At 41.7% G+C, this 20,000-nt stretch overlaps 1 protein-coding gene across 1 annotated transcript in view; it reads right to left on the bottom strand.

Annotated features, from left to right (window-relative positions):
• Positions 1-6,025, bottom strand: part of LOC145404954 (uncharacterized) — a 9,578-nt gene extending 3,553 nt beyond the window's left edge. The window contains exons 1-2 of the mRNA XM_080276462.1: positions 5,861-6,025; positions 5,322-5,441 (exon numbers count right to left, since the gene is read on the bottom strand). Of these exons, the coding sequence (XP_080132588.1) occupies positions 5,322-5,441; positions 5,861-6,025 (285 nt within the window). The remainder of the gene's footprint in view (positions 1-5,321; positions 5,442-5,860) is intronic.
• Positions 6,026-20,000: the final 13,975 nt, after the last annotated feature.

The following is a 20,000-nucleotide window of genomic DNA, read 5'->3' on the forward strand; positions in this document are numbered from 1 at the left end:
CCAGTTGTGAGATAGTGCCCGACTTTAAGAGAGCAAATTTTAAGAAATTAAAGGCAATCGTAGGTGCAAGTGACTGGCATCCCATTGTCGAAACTTTACATATCAATGATGCATGGATTTTTTTTTACAGAAACTCTCAACAATGCCGTCAGGTTATGTATTCCAATGCGGAACAGAAGGCCTGCCAAAAATTCTAAACCCAAATGGTGGAACTCTGACATTAAACATTTTCTAGAAGCAAAAAATCTTGCATATAAGAATTATAATACCACAAAGAATCAAAATGACAAAAATGAATACAATGCCCTTCGACGAAAAGCCAAAAAATTAATTAAATGCAGTAAGAAAAACCTTGAGGCACATATTGCAAGCATCAGTAAATCAAATCCCAAAGAATTTTTCAGTTACATAAGAAGGAAAAAGGTAATAACTCCGACAATTGGTCCCTTAATCACAGATAACGGAGAGCACACTGATGATGAAACTACGATGGCGAAAATTCTTAATACTTTCTTCGCGTCAGTATTTACAACAGAAAATATACACACGATTCCTACTGTTTCCCCCATTCCCATAGAAGAGGACAACATAATCACTGACATTACAGTTAGCGATCGTGACGCACTGCTTGCAATAAACAAATTAAAAGAGAATAAAACACCAGGACCGGACAAAATATCTCAACGTGTATTGAAGGAACTACAGAATGAAATATCAAAGCCTTTATCTGAACTTTTTAACTTATCACTTAAGAGCAGTAAGGTGCCACATGAATGGAAGCTTGCTAACATAACCCCTATGTTCAAAAAGGGCAACAGAGCCCAACCAGAAAACTACCGCCCAAGTAGTTTAACATTGGTGGTTTGCAAATTGCTTGAAACTATTATCAGAGACAAGTTTGTGAAACAGAAACAATCTCATAAAAGATTCGCAACATGGTTTTCATAATAATCGCTTTTGCCTCACGAATCTGCTTGATATACTGAACATGTATGACGAGACTAAATCTGTTGATGTGGTCTACCTTGAATTTCAAAAGGCTTTTGACAAAGTTCCACACAAAAGACTCCTTCAGAAGCTAAAGGCACATGGTTTCAGGAAAAGTGTTCTTGGGTGGGTAGAAGATTGGCTCACTGGACGAAAGCAAAGAGTTGTAATAAATGGAAAAGAGTCAGATGGATAAACGTTAAAAGCAGAGTGCTGCAGGATTCAGTGTTAGGTCCTATTCTTTTCTTGATATATGTGAATGATATTGACGAAGGACTGTGTTGTAAAATTTGCTGATGATACTAAAATAGGTAACAGAATAGATACAGCACTGCAAAGGCAGGCAATTCAGAGAGATCTTGATTTCAATGTTAATAAATGCAAAATGCTAAACATTGGCTGTTAAAATGTAAGAGCTAGTTATAACATGAATAATGTTCAACCTGATAGGGTAAACCATGAAAAAGACTTAGGAGTTAAAATAACAAACGATTTGAAACCAAGCAAACAATGTACAGAAGCTGTGAAAAAAGCCAATAAATTGATTGGATTCATAGGCTGAGAATTTGAATATAAATTCGATAATAATGTCCTCTCTTTGTATATTTCCTTAGTATGCCCGCACTTGGAGTATTGCGTTCAGTTTTGGTCACCGTATTATAAAAAAGATATGGAAAAGCTTGAAAGAGTGCAGTGAAGGATGACAAAGATGATACCTAGACTGAGAAATAAACCGTACGAGGAAAGTTTAGAAGCCCTGAATCTCTTTACCCTAACTATACGAAGGATACGAGGTGATTTAATTCAAGTATTCAAAACATTCAAAGGACATGATAACATGGCTGTCGATAAATACTTCACAGCTGATCACTCGAATTATACTAGAGGCAATGGGCATAAAATAATTGGCAAACGAATGTAGTTGCATGAAGCTAAGCATTTCTTCTTCAATAGAGTTGAAAATAGATGGAATAAATTGCCCTCCAACATAGTAAATTGTAATATAGTACAAACCTTTAAAGGTCGCCTGGATAAGTATTTGTCGTCTAACCCCCAGATTAATGTGTTTACTCCTGAATAAAACACTAGTGTATGTATAGTTTTTATTTTTTTTTTATTTTAGTTTTTTAGAGCCTGGATCAATTTATTAAATGCAAATATAGTATATGCACAGACTAGGATTTTTTTTTAATGCGAGGAAGAAGGAACCAAAGGCCATGACCCAGGAATAACAGTCCCCTCCAAGAGAAAAACAAAATACAATAGAGAGCCAAATTCATGATTCGATCATTTCGAGATACCTGGACACACTGCGTTTGAAAGACTGGAGATCATAGGCAGCAGGAAATACAGACAGAGGGAGACAGTCCCAGAGTTGACCTGTTGCATAAATGAAGGACTGGGAGTAACGGTTAACTCCTGCATTAGAGAGTTGGACAGAAAAGGGATGAGAGTTTGTTGCTAGACGGGTGCTACGCGCCCGTCGTAGAGGTGGAGGAATGCATGCAGACAGTTCAGAGGAGCAGTGACCATTAAAGTAGCGATAGAAAAGAGATAAAGATGCAACAGTGCGGTGGAGACAGAGGTTGAAGGGAGTCAGCAAGAGGAGGAGAGTTAATGAGACGAAAAGCCTTTGACTCCACCCTATTGAGCTGTATGTGGGGAGCCTCCCCACACATGAGAGTTGTACTCCACACAGGGGCGGATAAAACCCCTATATAGAGTCAACAATTGTGCAGGGGCAAAGAAAGAACGGAGTTGGCTTAGCACATCTAATCTCTTGGAAGCAGATTTTACAAGAGATGTAATATGATCTTTCCGAGATAAGTCCTGAGTAAATGAAACCCCATGCATGTTCAAGGATGATGCAGGATTAAGCTGAATATCATTAAACATTAGTGGGTATACCTGTGGTAGATTTTGTCGGGTTGATAGGTGTAAGAACTGAGTCTTAGATGCATTAAAAACAACCAGATTATTTTTACCCCAGTCAGAGATAAGAGCAAAGTCAGACATTAGCTGTGTCATAGCCTCATCCCTTGTTTGTTGAAGTAACTGCTGAGATGGGTGTTGCGGAAACCGAATGGAAAAGTGAAGGGTGGAGTCATCAGCATATGAGTGGGAAGGGTTAGATGTACAGCTTAGAAGGTCATTGATGAATAAAAGGAAGAGAGTTGGTGATAGGACAGAGCCCTGAGGAACACCACTGTTGATAGATTTAGGAGAAGAACGACGGCCGTCTACAACAGCGGCTATAGAACGACCAGAAAGGAAGCTAGCTCTGAAGGCACAGATAGAAGGACAGAAACCGTAAGAGGGCAATTTGGAAATTAAAGATTTATGCCAGACTCGATCGAAAGCCTTTGAGATGTCAAGTGCAATGGCAAAGCTTTCGCCAAAGTCCCGAAAAGAGGATGACCAGGAGTCTGAAAGGTAGATTAGAAGATCACCAGTGGAGCATCCCTGACGGAACCCATACTGACGATCAGAAAGAAGGTTGTGATAGGAAAGATGCCTTAAAATTTTTCTATTGAGAATTGACTAGAAAACTTTTGAAATACAGGACGTTAAAGCAATTGGACGATAGTTGGAGGGTTGGAAGTGGTCACTTTTCTTTGGGACTGGCTGGATGAGAGCAAACTTCAGCAAGAAGGAAAGGTACAAGTTGACAGACAAAGGCGAATGAGTTTGCCTAGGCAGGGTGTAAGCACAGAAGCACAGTTCTTGAGAACAACAGGAGGGACTCCATCAGGCCCATATGCCTTGTTAGTATTGAGGCCAGTGATGGCAGAAAATTCATCAGCTGAAGAAATTTTAATGTCAGCCATGAGGAAGTCAGAGGGGGGAAGAGATGGAGGAACAGCACCGGAATCGTCTAAGGTGGAATTGGAGGAGAAAGTCTGTGTGAAGAGATCTGTTTTATCAGTAGAAGAAATAGCTACAGACCCATCAGAGTAGAAAAGAGGAGGGAAGGATGATGAGGTAAAGTTGTTAGAAAGATTTTTGGCAAGGTGCCAGAAGGAGCGGGAAGAATTCGAGTTGGAGAGTTGAGAGCATTTAGTACGGATGAAATTATTTTTAGCAAAGCGAAGAACAGACTTAGCACGATTCCGGGCAGAAAAGTAAAGATGATGTGATTCAGATAGCCCTGAGTTAACGGTCACTACCCATACTTTCGACCTGTTATAGGCTGTGAATCGCTGAGGGTCTCTGTTATTTAAGTGGCCACCTTCGGGATTTTTTTTAATGTACCAAGGGTCACTGCTTCAGGACGTGACTTGTGTGCTTGTCCCACATGGGAAAGTTCCTAGTACCACTGTACGAAATTCAGGGCCAGAGTGATTCCTCAATCAATGACAATGTGGAGGACAAACTTTACATAGCATTAGAGGAAGAAACAGTCAGAAACGATGATCAGGTAATGTGGCAAAAAAAGGTCAGGTATGGTGATGAGTTAGTGAGTGAAACAATGCTTATAATGCCTATAATACTGCTTGAAAACCAATATACTCTCGCACTACATATAAATTCGTACCAAGTAAATTAATAAATACCCTTTATGAGTTGTGTGAAATAGTTTTCCTCCCATAGAACTCGTTTTCTTTGGTGCCAGCCTGTTAGAAAACCCAGTAAGGTAAGGAGGTACTCCTACCTGTATCGAGTATTTTAAACCTCAGGTGAGTGAGTTCTCTATGAATTTTCGATGTTTCTCACAAAAAGCGGAGGTTTGAGCCAAAAATTTTTTTTTCCAAAAATGGTCGGGATTGGAGGGAGTCAGTGGTGGAAAGGTGGTTGGGATGGGGCGGGTTAATCCTTATAACTTCCTAACTCTTAACTTTCCTTCCTTCCTTCCCTCCCTCCTCCTCCCTCCCTCCTTCCCTCCCTCCCTCCCTCCCTTCCTTCCTTCCTTCCTTCTTTCTTTCCTTCCTTCCCTCCTTCCTCCCTTTTCACCAGCATAACCATAAACCTGAATATTCCAAACCGGAAGAATTTTATTGCACTCCATTCCTGGTGAATCTCTCTCTCTCTCTCTCTCTCTCTCTCTCTCTCTCTATCTTCGTTTTGTCATTCACTAACTCACCTCGAAATTATTATTGTTTTCGATTGTAGGTGTTTGAAGAATGAGATGGCCAATTTTTTTCACACTCGCTCATTCACTCACTCGCTCAATCCCTCCCTCCTTCCCTCTCTCACTCACTCACTCACTGACTCAGTCAATCAATCAGTCACTCAATCCCTCCTTCACTCACTCACTCACTCACTCACTCGCTCGCTCAGTCAATCAGTCAATCAATCCCTCCTTCCCTCACTCACACACTCACTCACTCACTCACCTGGTAGAGAGAGGTGTTGTGGTTGTTCTTACGGATGGACCTCTTTCCTTTGGTTATGATGTCGTAGAAGAGTTTGTTCAAGTCGATGGGGAAGATGCCATGAGCGGATAGCAGGACCAGCTGTGGAGAGAGAGAGAGAGAGAGAGAGAGAGAGAGGAAGGGAGGGAAGGAGAAAAGAGGTAAATAAGAATTTGAAGAAGAGATAAAGTGTAATTTTAAGATGAGAGAGAGAGAGAGAGAGAGAGAGAGAGAGAGAGAGAGAGAGAGAGAATTATTTTAACTCCCAAACGAATGATATTTGGATCCCTCTTATTGCATTCTCAACACAAAATTACTCCCAGAATATCCTCTTAAAGTTCGTAACACATGATGAGGACGCCTTGTATGTATAGAAATTAATATGTATGTAACCTCCTCTCACCTTTCCTCACCTCTCCTCACCCCTCGTGCCCTAACCTTACCTAAGTACACCCGTCTCCACCCCACTCGCTCTAGCCTTACCCATCTCCACCCTACCCCTCTCCCCACCCCATACTCACCTTTATCATGGTCAGCATAATAATCACCGCTCCCGTTTCGTCCACCGAGAGAGCATCACTGCCCAAGGAGACGAAGGTGTAGGTGACGATTGATGAGGCGATGGGTAGCAGGACGCCTACCACGCCCACGCACACCCACCCCCAACACAGCCTTGGCACCTTCATTCTGTGAGAAAGTGAGAAAAAGTGAGAAAGCAGGGTTGGAAAAAATCACCCATTAAAAAAAAAAAAAATCGACCTTTAAATTTAAATTGGATTTTTTGGATTTAAATCAGTTTTTTTTTTTTTTTAATCTGTGATTTTTTTTTTCCAACCTTGTTTGTGCCTTTGGGAATTCTGTCAAAAGAGTAAATACTGGGCCTTTTTCCCTCCCACTTGCTGCAATGCGTCCATTAGGCATGATTATATATCACTGTTCAAATAAACAGACTTACAAAATTGAAAATAATAATGTGACTGGGAAGTGGGAGTAAGGCAGTGCACCACAGGCTAGCACTTCTTTGTATGGGGGAGGTTACTCACACTCAGGGTTGGAAAAAATAGCACACACACACACACACACACACACACACACACACACACACACACACACACACACACACACACACACACACACACACACACAAACACACACACACACATATATATATATATATATATATATATATATATATAAATATAGAAAGATATATATATATATATATATATATATATATATATATATATATATATATTTATTTATTTATTTATTTAAATAACAGAACAGAGCAAGGAAAAACAAATGAATAAAAAAATAAATAAAGAATCCATGCACCAGATTACTAGTGTCCTCTGTTCATAAAATATCTGTAACAGTTGGACTTGAACAGCAGCAGGTTGAAGTTTGGAGGGAAACAACTCTGGGGAAGCGAGTTCCAGAGATGCAGTTCGGGGAATGAAAGAATTCTGATAGGCAGAAGGTCTGCAGTATGGCTGAGTGACATTCCAGTCATGAGGGCTGCCAGATGCCCGTGTAGCACGATGGAAGGCATGGAGAGGAGGCACAATGGACGCAACTTCGTCTGAGCATTTCCTATAAAAATATCTGTAAAATAATGCAAGGGAGGCAACATTCCTTCTTACTTGTAGGGGAGGTACTTTGTTAGTAATAGCAGGGTCATTAATAATTCTAACATCTTTGTTCTGAATTTTGTCTAGTTGTTTTAATGCGACCTCTCCACTTCCACTCCACAAGGGTGAGCAGTATTCAAGCTGAGAGCGCACATGACTCTTATAAATTATAACTAACTGCTCGTCAGTGAAGAAGTTGCGGACTCTGTACAATAATCCAAGTTTCTTCTTAGTACGTGATCTGAGATGAGAGGTCCAGCTGAGGGCATTGTTAAGTGAGACTCCGAGAATTTCAATACTTTTGGAAATGGGAATATTTGTAGCACTGAAGGTAATATAAGATTCTGGCAATACCTGTCTGTTAGTAAATTGTATATATTTTACTAGCATTAAATGAGACAAGGTTACTTTGTCCCCATTCACTGATCGTGGATAAGTCTTGATTTAAAGAGATGGCTGTACTTAGTTGAGAGTTAGAGATATCAGACTTTGTAAATGAATGTCTGAGTGTGAATGAACTATGAGGTGTTGAGTCATCTGCATATGAATGGATGGGATTGTGGGTGACAGATAAGTGATCATTAATATGAACGGGGAACAGGGTTGGTGCCAGAATTGATCCCTGTGGCACGCCGGCGTTATTTGAGTGGAAACTGGGATATACATCATCTACTCTTACTCTTATATTTCTGTTGCTGAGATATGAGGAAATCAAAGGAACAAAAGAGTTTAGTCCATAGCAAGGGAGTTTGGACAACAGGGAACGGTGCCACACTCTATCGAAAGCTTTAGAAATATCCAGGGCTACTGCGTGAGTTTCTCCATGTAGGTCAACTGATTGAATGATGGTATGAGTCAGGATATTGAGTATGTCAATTGTGGATCTTTCTTGGCAAAAACCATATTGTCTATCACTAATTAAGTTGTTGGATTCAAGATGTTTAACTATGTGCTTATTAATTACAGTTTCAAAAATCTTACAAAGAGAAGATGTGACAGCTATTGGTCTGTAATCAGAGTGGTCAGAGGAACTTCCTTTCTTTGGAAATGGGTGGATATTGGCTTCATTCCATGAACTAGGGAATGAAGAAGTACGTATGCGTAGTCTGAATAATTTAGCAAGAACAGAGGCAAGTTCTTGGGAACATTTTTTCAAAACAGTTGGCGGTATTCCATCTGGGCCTGGAGCTTTGTTGGTAGGTAAATTGTCTAGGAGGGATTTCACGTACCTTGTCTGTATTTGAAGTGGAACAATTTCAGGAGGGTCAAGTTCTAGTGATGGGATGTTCTGACTGGCTTCCTCTAAGGATATATGTCCATCCATCCATCGTCCAATCCTACATTGCTCCATGAGGAGCGTAGGAGCCCGGGGCTAGGCAGTTGGTCTCGACATTTAAGATGAGAGTGACCAGCCTACTCATCCCTGAGTGGCATTACATGAGCAATTAATCCTAACCATTCCTTGGATATAAACCTTCACCGGCTCAATCCGACTGGAGCGCAATAAATACCCACTAAACCATCAGGTGCCAAAATTTGATTATACAGTATGGTTACCACCCAGAGTAGTAAATGGTTTCCTGGTGTACAGGAAACCATTTGGCTTGTCATTTAGTGTAGAGTCACCCACAGGCAGAAGGAAAAGGAAAGAAAGACAGAAGAGGGAGTGTAAAGTCACCCGTAGGCAGAAGGACAAGGAAGGAATGAAGGAAAGAAAGGCAGAAGAGGATGGAAGGAAAGAAGGATGGAAGAGAGAAAAGGGCAGACACCCGAGAGCAGCACTACATGGAGTGAGTGGATGGTGAGCGCCCCCACCTACCACGAATATATATATATATATATATATATATATATATATATATATATATATATATCTATATCTATCTATATACTGTATATATATATATATATATAGATAGATAGATAGATAGATAGATAGATAGATGGATAGATAGATAGATAGACAGATAGACAGATAGATAGATGTAATTTAAATCTATAGTAATTTATTTAAATCAGATTTTTATATTTAAATTTATTGTTTTACTTAACTGGATTGTTAAAATTAAATTTCTTTCACTTTTTTGAAGACTTTTTTTTTTTTTTTACTAAGTCTTTATCATTGTTAAATGAAATGATATTTTGGCATCATACATTTATTACCCAAAAATTGCTATACAACTTGAAAAGACCTGATGCATTAAAGGCTTTCCTAACCGGAGCATTTATTGTTATTATCAAAGAGCCTTCTTTCCTCTGTTTTCTAATATTTGCCTTGTAACAAAAGGTAATCACTGATGCCTGACTTAATCAAGATCAGTGCAGGAAGAGTACAGGCCAAGCAGACTTGATGCATCTGTACAATACACGTCCATCACAGTCTCTGTCTTCTTCATTTTTACTGTATTTGTATTTAAAAAAAAAGCCATTTTGATTTAAATCATGGTTTTGTCACACTGATTTAAATCATTTGATTTAAACCATAACAACCCTGTGGGAAAGAGATTTAGATCACACAGTCCTGATGTGGAAAAAATGCACTATCTAATGTATGATAGTATAGAACCGAATGCCCCCTTGTGCATGGTGTGCTGGAAGACTGATGAGAGAGAGAGAGAGAGAGAGAGAGAGAGAGAGAGAGAGAGAGAGTTAAAAATATTGATGGGATGAACAGTACTCCCCGCCACGCAGCCCCGGACACACGCAATGACACCAGACTTGACACGCGCCTTCTCTGACGTAATGGCCTTGCTCATGCGAAATTCCAGCTCATTCCACCCAGCGGTATGACCTGTAGAGGATTCCAAATATCTGGCGAAAAATCGGACACAAAATTGGGCAAGACTCGGCCGCTACTGACTGCATGCTGTTAAAATTTATATCATTGTTGTCCTCCCCACTCAGTCTTACTCAACCCTCAGCCCCACTCCCCACTCCACTCCCCACACCCCACTCACCTCTTCATTCCCCACTCATACCTTTCTTGGCCTCATTTCCCACATTCCCCTCAATCATTTCCCACTCATCACCTCAGCCACACTCAGGTCCACTCCATTCCTAACTTCTGCCCACTCCCCACTCCACTCCCCACACCCCACTCACCTCTTCATTCCCCACTCATACCTTTCTTGGCCTCATTTCCCACATTCCCCTCAATCATTTCCCACTCATCACCTCAGCCACACTCAGGTCCACTCCATTCCTAACTTCTGCCCACTCCCCACCCCACTCACTCATCCACTTCAATCCCCAGTTCTCCATCGTCCCCCACTCCACTCTCCAACTCCCCACTACTACTCTACTGCCCACTTCCCCACTCACTCCCCACTCCACTCTCCCACTCTCCTCTCACCTGAACGTTGCCACTCAGGTGTTCACACTTCAAGGGGTAACTAAAGACTGAACAGGTACCGTAATGTGTAAGCTGCCTACCCTGCCTCACCCCCCGTGCCTCACCCCCTACCTCACCCTCTACCTCACCCCTCCCTTCCCCACCCCATACCTCAATCCCCGCCTCACCCCCTACCTCACCTTTCCCTGCCTTAACTCCCTACCTCACCTCCTTATGCCTCACCCCCCTACCTATCCCCCCAGGCCTAACCTCTCCTTCCTCACCCCCTTGCCTCACCCCCCTGCCTCATCTCTAACTGCCTCACACCCCTGCTTCGCTCCTGCCTACCAGGGTCTCCCACTCTGCCTCACCCCCTCTACCACACCCCAGCCTGACTAACCACTCTGCCTTGTCCCCATGCCTCCCCCACCCTCTCCCTCTCTCTCTCTCTCTTACTCACACACACACACACACACACACACACACACACACACACACACACACACACACACACACACACACACACACACACACACACACACACACACACACACACACACACAAAATCAGTCTCATGCTGAGATTTTTGTAATTCTCTTCATTATTTTTCGCCGTCTGCCAGTCCACCCACCTACCTATCTGCCTATCTGTCTGTCTGTGTATCTGCCTGATTATTCAGTTGAGACACTTTTGTTTTTCTTATTCTGGTCTTGCTTTCACCAGACCTTCATTAACCCATCACCAACAGACCGATATTCCATCCTGAAAACAATCGTCCTGTTGCAGCCATATAAAAATGGCGTCTTCCTGCTGAAGGGGTTGAAAGTCCAAATCTAACATTTTTTTTTTTTCCTCCACCCTTCTTTCTCTATAAATTTCCATGATAGATTTTTTACCCCTTTTCTCACTAGAATCGAAATATTGTCCAAATTACTGAACAGAAATTTGGGCCCATGTATTTTGTGTATCCTTTCTGTTTTTTCCTAATGAATGATGCAACTTCTTTTAAAAATAAATTTATATATATGTAAATTTTTTTCGTCAAAATATTGGACATGGTACGAAAAAACTTTGGGTCAGGTTATTCACAAGCACATTATTATTATTATTTTTTTTAAATAGTGAATGTTAAATATCTTTTCCCATACGAAATTCCCATTACAGTTATTTTTCTTCATCTTTTCCCCACGTTTTCCTGCCTGCATTTGGATGGCTTGAGGAGGAGCCTTATGTTTTGCTTTTCTTTTATTTGTCTCAAAGAATATGTAGCCTACGATAGATTGACCCTACCGTATTGCATACAGCTTCATAAGTATCAGTAGGACAGCTTCTGTTTTTTTATCGTTTACCATCACATTCTCTGACAGTCGACACTATAGTCATAACCTACCCAACACACAGCCCCGTATCAGTACATCGATACATTATTTTGTTGGTGTTCACTAACCTTTTCTCACCCACGAGCAGATAAGACAGATCTCTTCCACCCTAGAAAATCCATAAAAAAATCAAACGGTATATATCTGGTCTCTTATTAACTCCCTCAACCCGAGAACGTATATAAATATATATATATATATATATATATATATATATATATATATATATATATATATTTATATAAATATATATTTATTTTTTTTTTTTTTTTTTTTTTTTTTTTTTTTTCAGTCTTGCCACATCCAGACAATTGATGTGAAACTTAGGAAAGCACTCCTATTTTAAAGACTTACTGAAGGTTATATTCAACCCATTTTATTTGCAAAATTTGACCCAAGCTTAATACCATATAATAATTTGGAACAAGTGAATATTTTTTCTCACTCATTAGATAAATATCAACTCCGTAACCTACCACTCACAACAAGTAGCCTCAAAAGGATCATGTAGGTCTGCTTTTGTCTGCTTTCCATTGTACCATTCTGAAATTCCCCAATATTCCACTTGCATCTGCGTCACACTTGTGGCATGTCAGTCACTTTCCCCTTCCATGCTTCATAACAGCAAGATTCAGCTATTGGAAGAGAAACCTACCAAGCTCTCCCACCTCAGGAATATTAAATTTTCTCATTTTAGGAATATTAACCAGAAGAGAGAGGTAAGAAAAAGAAGAAGAACATATTAGGCAAACTTTCCTCCCCGACCATACTTCCTACCGGCAGTCATACGATTACAGTGATATTACAGGCTGCATAAACATGTTTATTTTTGTAGACACAATCGATAACGAACCGGTTAACTTTTTCACATGTAACAGAGTTTTTAGGTTTTCTGTTATTGCTCTTACTGGAAGTCATAAGGCCTCAGTATTTGGTAAGCCTACAGTCAAAATAAGTAACCTCACATGTAATACAATTCTTAGTTTTGTTTTTTGTTATTGGCATTCTGACATTAGCAAATATATGGCAAATGCAGAACTGTTTTCATTATATAATTCTGGTGACCTACCTTTTACTCAAGAAACCACATAGTCCACACGCAGCTTGGTTTTTATCTGTCACTAAACTTCAGTATATGGCTTACTTAACAGGTGAAGTGCTCGCAAACTATACGAGTCCATGAAAGTTCAAGTAGCATTACTACGAATCCTCATCCTCATTGTTCAGTTCCTTTAGCCAGAGGCTAGGTGGGATGAGATTTATACACAATATTTGGCGCGGTGAATGGACTGGCACTGCTGTTGTGAACGGTGATAATGATGATGAAGTCCATAGAGATGAAGTACAGTACGATATGAATATGCATTTGATATATCTTGAAGTTTATTGTTGTCTGTTCATAATAACGGCGGGATAATTTATAGAAGCTCAATACATAATACCGCTGTCAACTCTTTTCCAGTGATATCATTACAAGTACTCCTTAGAAATGTGGTGGAGCTGTGGTGGAATGTGCTGGAGATGTAGTAGGATGTGGTGGAGGTGAGGTAGAGGTATGGCAGGTTGTGATGGGATCGTAAAGGATGGTGGTATGGTAGAGCATGATGGAGTGTATTGGACGCGTGATAAATGCAGTACAGTGTGCTGGAGGTGTGATGGAGTGTGAAGGTTCAAGTAAGAAGCAACATGCCCTTTCCTTCCCCCTCAAGCAACAAGTGGAGCGGGTTTTGGAGAAGTAAGGACGGAAGGTCGTAGGACACATCCAGGGGGTCGACCAGGAAACAAGAGTCATCAAAGAGTAGGTCGTCCACGTCAGTGGGGCAGTCTAAGGACGGAAGGCAGGGCGATATAGGTTGAGGCAGAAAGAGTGATGCTGGGTGAGGAAGGAATGGTGAGGCAGAGTGAGGGTCAGCATTATGAACCTAGCTGAGAGCCCTGATATAGTCCACAGCCAGGCGCAGTGTGGTGATCTTGGTCATGATGGTGGAGGTGCTGGCCGCCTCCACCTCCACAGCCTCAGGAAGTACCTGTTACAGAGTATTGAAAGCCTTTTTTATCTCCTTCATGCGGTGTCATTCCCTGGCATTGGCTGTCTTTCTGTGATATCTAGACAGCGACACTTGTTGCGGTTTGGTTTTAGCTCCCCCTGGAGTCTTGGCCACCTCCTTCTGCAGCCTATTCACCACCCTGCGAGGCCGCGACCCATATTTCTCCCCTTTCCCCATTGCAATTTCATCTGCACCCTCGCGCTGCACCATCACGCAGGGCCATTCCCTACACTAGTATCGAAACCACCACACCACTCCACTAATCCACCTTTAACTTTTGGAGTCACTGGGATTTGTTGCCAAGAACACTATTTTTTGCTCCGTCGAAGTCACCAGTTTTAATTTCTCATAAATTCTTATTGCACGCACACTCCAAGCCATCAGGGGCTGTTACTCATGGATAATTTCTTAGTGTATTATTGTAGGCAACTGGGAAAGAGTCTCACACGAAAATATTTGCATATGCAAGCTCGTGTCATTCATAGGCATAGAAACTGGGTATGAGAAGAGCCTGGAAGTCGCATGCTGGTGCCTTACCCAACAGAAGCCCGGAGGTGAGGAGAGTGGTAGTGTGAGGTGAGGAATGCTGGTGTACTGGATGCTGCTGGCAGGCTCACCCCACCTTACTACTTCCTCCTCCTTCGATGGAAATTTGTTGCCAAATTAGGAAAATTCTCTTCTCTTGCGACTACCAGCGACAGCTCCTCGGAAAAAACTCATTTCCTCTATGTACCTCAGCCCCACGCAGGTATTCCAGTAGCAGGTGTGAGGTTTGGTGAGGTGGTTTTTGCGATGGAGGAGATGGGGAACTGTAACACGTGAACGCCGACCCAAGAGACAGAGCGGTGCACACCCTCCTTGGCCAGCATCCCGAACAACATTGAGAATAGATTCATCTATTGGCCCCTCGTCCTCTCCAGTCCAAGATTCACTCACACCAGGTCAGCCAGCCAGACAAAGGTTGTTGTTGTTGTGTGTGTGTGTGTGTGTGTGTGTGTGTGTGAGAGAGAGAGAGAGAGAGAGAGAGAGAGAAAGTCTAGTTACACTCTTGTAGGAGCTTACTAGTATAGTTTGATGAATACACACGTGAAATGTTAGGAAAGACAAAAACAGAATGTGGATTGGTGTATATAGTTACTGATATGCGTCATATTGGGTCGGAACAACAAAGGCAGCAAGTTAAGTACTCGTATGCAACACAACTGCTGTCAAAGAGCTGTGCAAGTGCACATCAATATTTAGGCGAGAGGGAACTTGCAAAGCAACAACTGGGATGCCACAGCCAAATTCATATCTCTTGTTGATTAGTGGTTTGATGTAGTGAATTTTAATATGAATGATGATTATCAAGAGTGCAATGCATTTGGAATGTATTATGATCTATAGGCAGGCATACTACGTAGAATGGTCCATCTGATGTCAATTATGATAGTAAATAATTCTGCACCAAAATCTCTCTGTGGTTTTCAGAAGGAAGTGATTGTATCTTGTCAGTCTGTCATAGGAATGTACGAAATGCTGGAGCAAAGTAGTTTTTGTACGCTATGTGTAGTGTTTTTAAATTATGAAAGTAAGGTACACCCCATCTTTAAAGGGAACTAAGGAACTACTTTAACTTTTCTTTTGCAACAGACCAATATTCTCCATTAGATTTATCACTAAATTAAAGTAAGAAGATTAAAGAGTGAATAAAAGAAGAATCACATCAGAAGAATTGCCTTTCACAGGGATGTAAAATGAAATAAATACATTAAAGGCAAGACTGAGTGAGTGAGTGGAGCGAGTGGCTGTGGAGGTCTCGCGTGACGTCACTGTGCAGACTGGGCTTATTTTAGTCGCCTGACTGACTGACTTGGTGTGAGTGGATTCTGGCCCCCTCCAGACCTCCACTCGTGCCCTCGCGCCAAAAAGCTCCAGAGATTTAATGCTTGTGTTCTGTTGCAGTTTTGATCTGTTCATTACCTAAATCTACTGCCTGATACCCAATCCCAGAGTTCATCCTATCTGGCCGAATTTACAGTGCCTCCAAGCTTTACTATCACCATCACCCATCTCTTTCCTCCTCCCACCACTCTAAGCACTCTTTCTTTAATATTTTTCCTTTGTTTTTTTCCTTTTATCTGCCTGTCTTTTTCCCCTCCCATCTCCACCCCTTCCAGTAAATGCCACACACGCTCTGGAACCCTTGTGTACGTGAGAATACACACGCGCACACACACTGCATACACGCACACATAAGACTCCCACTCCCACTCGTCTCAGTAAATGGCGTTTCTGTCACCTTACCAATGTCTTCAAGGTGTTTTTACTTGTCGTTGCTTTGGTTGCATTTTAGTGCCATATTGAGGCTAATACCAGACTATCTACGGAAATTTTAGCAACCATCATCATCATTATCATCAACAATAACATCATCACCATCATTATCTTCCTCCTTCTCCTTCTCCTTCTCCTTCTCCTCTTCCTCCTCCTCCTTCTTCTCCTCCTCCTCCTGCTCCTCCTCCTCCTCCTCCTCCTCCTCCTCATCATCATCATCATCATCATCATCATCATCATCCAGACCCTAATTCCCACGTATAAGAGATGGGGTGAGGCAGGACCCAACAACTGAGAAAGCTAAAAAAACAACACTGCCAGAACTCTGAAGCCCCATTCGCAGTGATATGTGCCACAGAGTCATTTCCACATCACCCAAGTCTCCGGCGACTTAGCTCCATCTGCATTAAGAACCACTCCGCCCATTTATCATCACACCTTTATTGCCTCGTAAGGAGCGTGGGGGCCCTGGGCAAGGCTACTTAATTCTGACATTTTGGGAGATGTTGACCAGTCGTTATTCCCTTAGTGGCATTAGGTGAACAATAAACCTCAAATTTTCCTTGGATGAAACCTCTATGGGCTACATCCGGCTGGAGCGCCTTGACCCACCAGACCACCAGGCGTCAGGTAAACCCATCCTTCCATGTAATATGCAGCCAAGAGATTAACCCTTTCAATCCATACGAGTATTATTCATGCTGTTCCTGCTACCACCAGATGAGTTTATTCAGCTTAGGGACAGAAGTCAGGTTGTGAGGCGGATGAAGGAGACTGGTTGACCCCGGAACTACATATGGACTCGTATTCTCGGCAGTTAAGGAAGCTCCCTAAGACCTTTTCCTTAGCGATTTATTTTTGAGTAGGGCCGGTCAGTATAATTATGTTCGTTACTGATGAAGAGTTTTGTGATATTAGAATGATTTCCTTACCACAGAGGAGGATAGTAAGGTGTAATAAGCAAAATAAATCGCTAAGGAAGACGTGCTAGGGAGACTCTTTAAACAACGATAAAGGCCATGGTGTCTCGTCTCTTAGCAGCAAGACTAAAATGCAAAGCGAGTCGTCGAACTGAAGGGGTAAAAGCTCAACTATACTTTCTTTCACTTTTATTTGGTCCAGATTTTCGACCTTTTGTAGCTTGGTTCACGTAGCCCAGTGGCAGAAAAAAGTACTACTGCTCCACGTCCTTTCCATAGCACATCTTCGTGACTACCGCCATACTCCGTTATAAATCCCTTGTTGCAACTCAGCACTGAGGAGGGAAAGATGGCGGTTTTAGGCCATGGTTGAGTAAATGGAGTATAACCATTTTTTTCCCTTCTGTTCAGGCTGACAACAAACGATTTTATTAACTTTAGGAAAATCTATTCCATCAAAAGTTTAGGATTCTCATTTAGCTTTTCGGTCCAATGGCGCATTAAATTTATTCATTTTTTTCTGCCAAATAAAAGATTTTGTGTAGGAAAGACCATTTGTGTTGAAAGCATTAATGAAGTCTGTGTCATCTGATTCTCCCAAGCCAGAGATTCTCTACTAAGTTTAATTAAATCGTACAAGGTAGCAAAAAATAAAAAAAGGATGAACGTTTTTTTATTTAATTGGTATATCCTCTCGCTGCTATGGAAGAAGAAAAAGAGGAAGAGGAGAAAGAAGAAGATGAAGAAAATGAGACAAAAAAGAAAAAAAGATGATGCAGGTTAGGTCAGGAATGAACACAAAAAGCATAAGACAACTGCAGTAAACCGGTCTCGCATCTGAGGGTGACTGCATTACTCGAATGCATCTATCACCAGTGTTAAGCCTTAACAAGAAGTAACACAAACAAATAGTGCTAGACAGGAGCCAGTGCTGGGACAAGGGTGTAAAGCAGTGGTACTGAATTAGTCTTCCATTGAACTACGAGAAATTATCGACGCAAGAGTGATAAATCTACGTGTTTTTTTTTGTTTAATTCCAAGTTAGTGTGATTGTGGTGTAACAGTTATTCAAGAATAAAATAATTAACTATAAAAGTCCCATCATGTGCAGTTAAAGCAAATATTGGGACGGGTTACATGTGCTTATTATTGCATCAGTTTTACCTGTCCTGCATAGTGGCTCCATGTAATTTGTATGGTTTTTGGCACTGTTTTATCCCTATACTTACATATGGTTAAAAATTGTATGTTTATAATCATATATAAAAGCCAGGTAATTGAGCTGACGAATAAGGAAGAGAAGCCGAATATTAACCCTTTCAGCCATACTTCCTTAACTTTATAAAAGTGTTGGTGTTTTCGTAAGATTTTACGGGGCTTAGAACACTTTAGTATTGAAGTGGTTAATGAAAGCTACATTTACCCCATCCAGTTAGACAGCTGCCTCCTGAACTGAGCGGAATAGTCTGGTAGTAAAAAAAAAAAATTGTCTGGAAGTAGCAAGAGTAACATATAGGAATGTCTTATCACACTGCAAGCAATAGAACAACTGTATAAGGTTCAAGAGATCAGTGGACGCGTTATCTCACCATGTCACTCCATTCATGCCTCAGTGCCTTTCCTGGACAATAGATGGGGAGGGTAGCAGGTCGTGGAGATGATGCACGTATTTCACTCTCTCTCTCTCTCTCTCTCTCTCTCTCTCTCTCTCTCTCTCTCACACACACACACACACACACACACATCAGCTCCATGTCTTCAGGCTTATCCCATCCCCTTTGGCCCAACCACGATACAGTCTCCCGTAATTCGCGACAGACACCTGTATGTAAATGTACACAATGAATAAATTATAACTCTGAGGCCGGGTTGTGGCTGTGACCTTGGGTGGGATGTGGTAGTGTGGTGGACGGGGCGGGGCTGGGCGGGACAGGGCGGTGCTAGGATGGGTGGAGATGATCGGGATGGGGTTGGGTGGTGCTGGGCGGGGCGGGATTGATGCGCTTTAGCTGGTGTTTGGGATGGGAGGAGCAGAGAGAAGTCGAGGTTTAAATGATGGAGGACAAGGGAAGGTAGGGGAATCACAGTAAATTTCTTAACTGTGGTCCCAGCCTACTAATGAATTTAAGAACAAAGTGGATTTACAAGTCTCGTTGCCCTGAAGTCGGAACAAGCTGCTTAGCATACTGAATACTGCAAAAGTGACACACACACACACACACACACACACACACAGATGGATATAGATATAGATATAAATATAGTTATGTACCTTTTAATCATAAATACTGTGAATAATAACATTTTAGCCCAGATAAAATAAATATTAGCTCTTTTCAACCCTGACAAGTGCGGTTTCTCATGTATGACCATTGTCGCACCGAGTACTTCTCCCTTTACGGTACACTTCTCTGATGCACGCAGGGAGGTTGAGAGTGAGCCTTCGTGTTGTGTACTAATGTAGTGCATTGATCCCACTGCCCTTGTACAATTTTTAGTTGTCTGGTGGTCAAGTGAATAAAGGAACTCCAGCGAGACACTGGGAGTATGAGGACAGAAAATGAAGGGAGAGGGAGAGGAAGGGAATAGTGACAAGAAATTATGGAACGATAAAGAGGGAGAGGGAAGGAAAGGCAGGACACAAGGAAGGATAGAGCAAAATGGAGGAAAGAGGAACGGATGTCAAAGAAAGGGAAGGAAAATACAGAGAGACAACATATCCAAGTGTTCAGTGTGGACGACATGGATCAGAGCTGAGTTTACCCAGTGGGTGGAGGGGGCCAGGACTGGGTGGAGGCCTTACAGGTGGATTAGGGTGAAGGTCGTGGTCTGTGTGGTTTTAGAAATGCCGTAGCACATATTCCTTAGCGATTTATTTTCTACAGTACACCTCAGTTTCCTCTTGTACGACTTCGATGCAAACCAAGTCGATGTTATGGCAGTGATAAAAGAAGAGAATGTCAAGGTGTTCATAAATCGCTAAGGAACAAGTGCAACGAAGCGTCCTATGCCACCTAGAATTAGATCCTGAATGTG

This window comes from Coenobita brevimanus, chromosome 7 (genome assembly GCF_032717465.1).
Source record: "Coenobita brevimanus isolate Jiangsu-jjx chromosome 7, ASM3271746v2, whole genome shotgun sequence".
NCBI classification, from domain to species: Eukaryota; Metazoa; Arthropoda; class Malacostraca; order Decapoda; family Coenobitidae; genus Coenobita; species Coenobita brevimanus.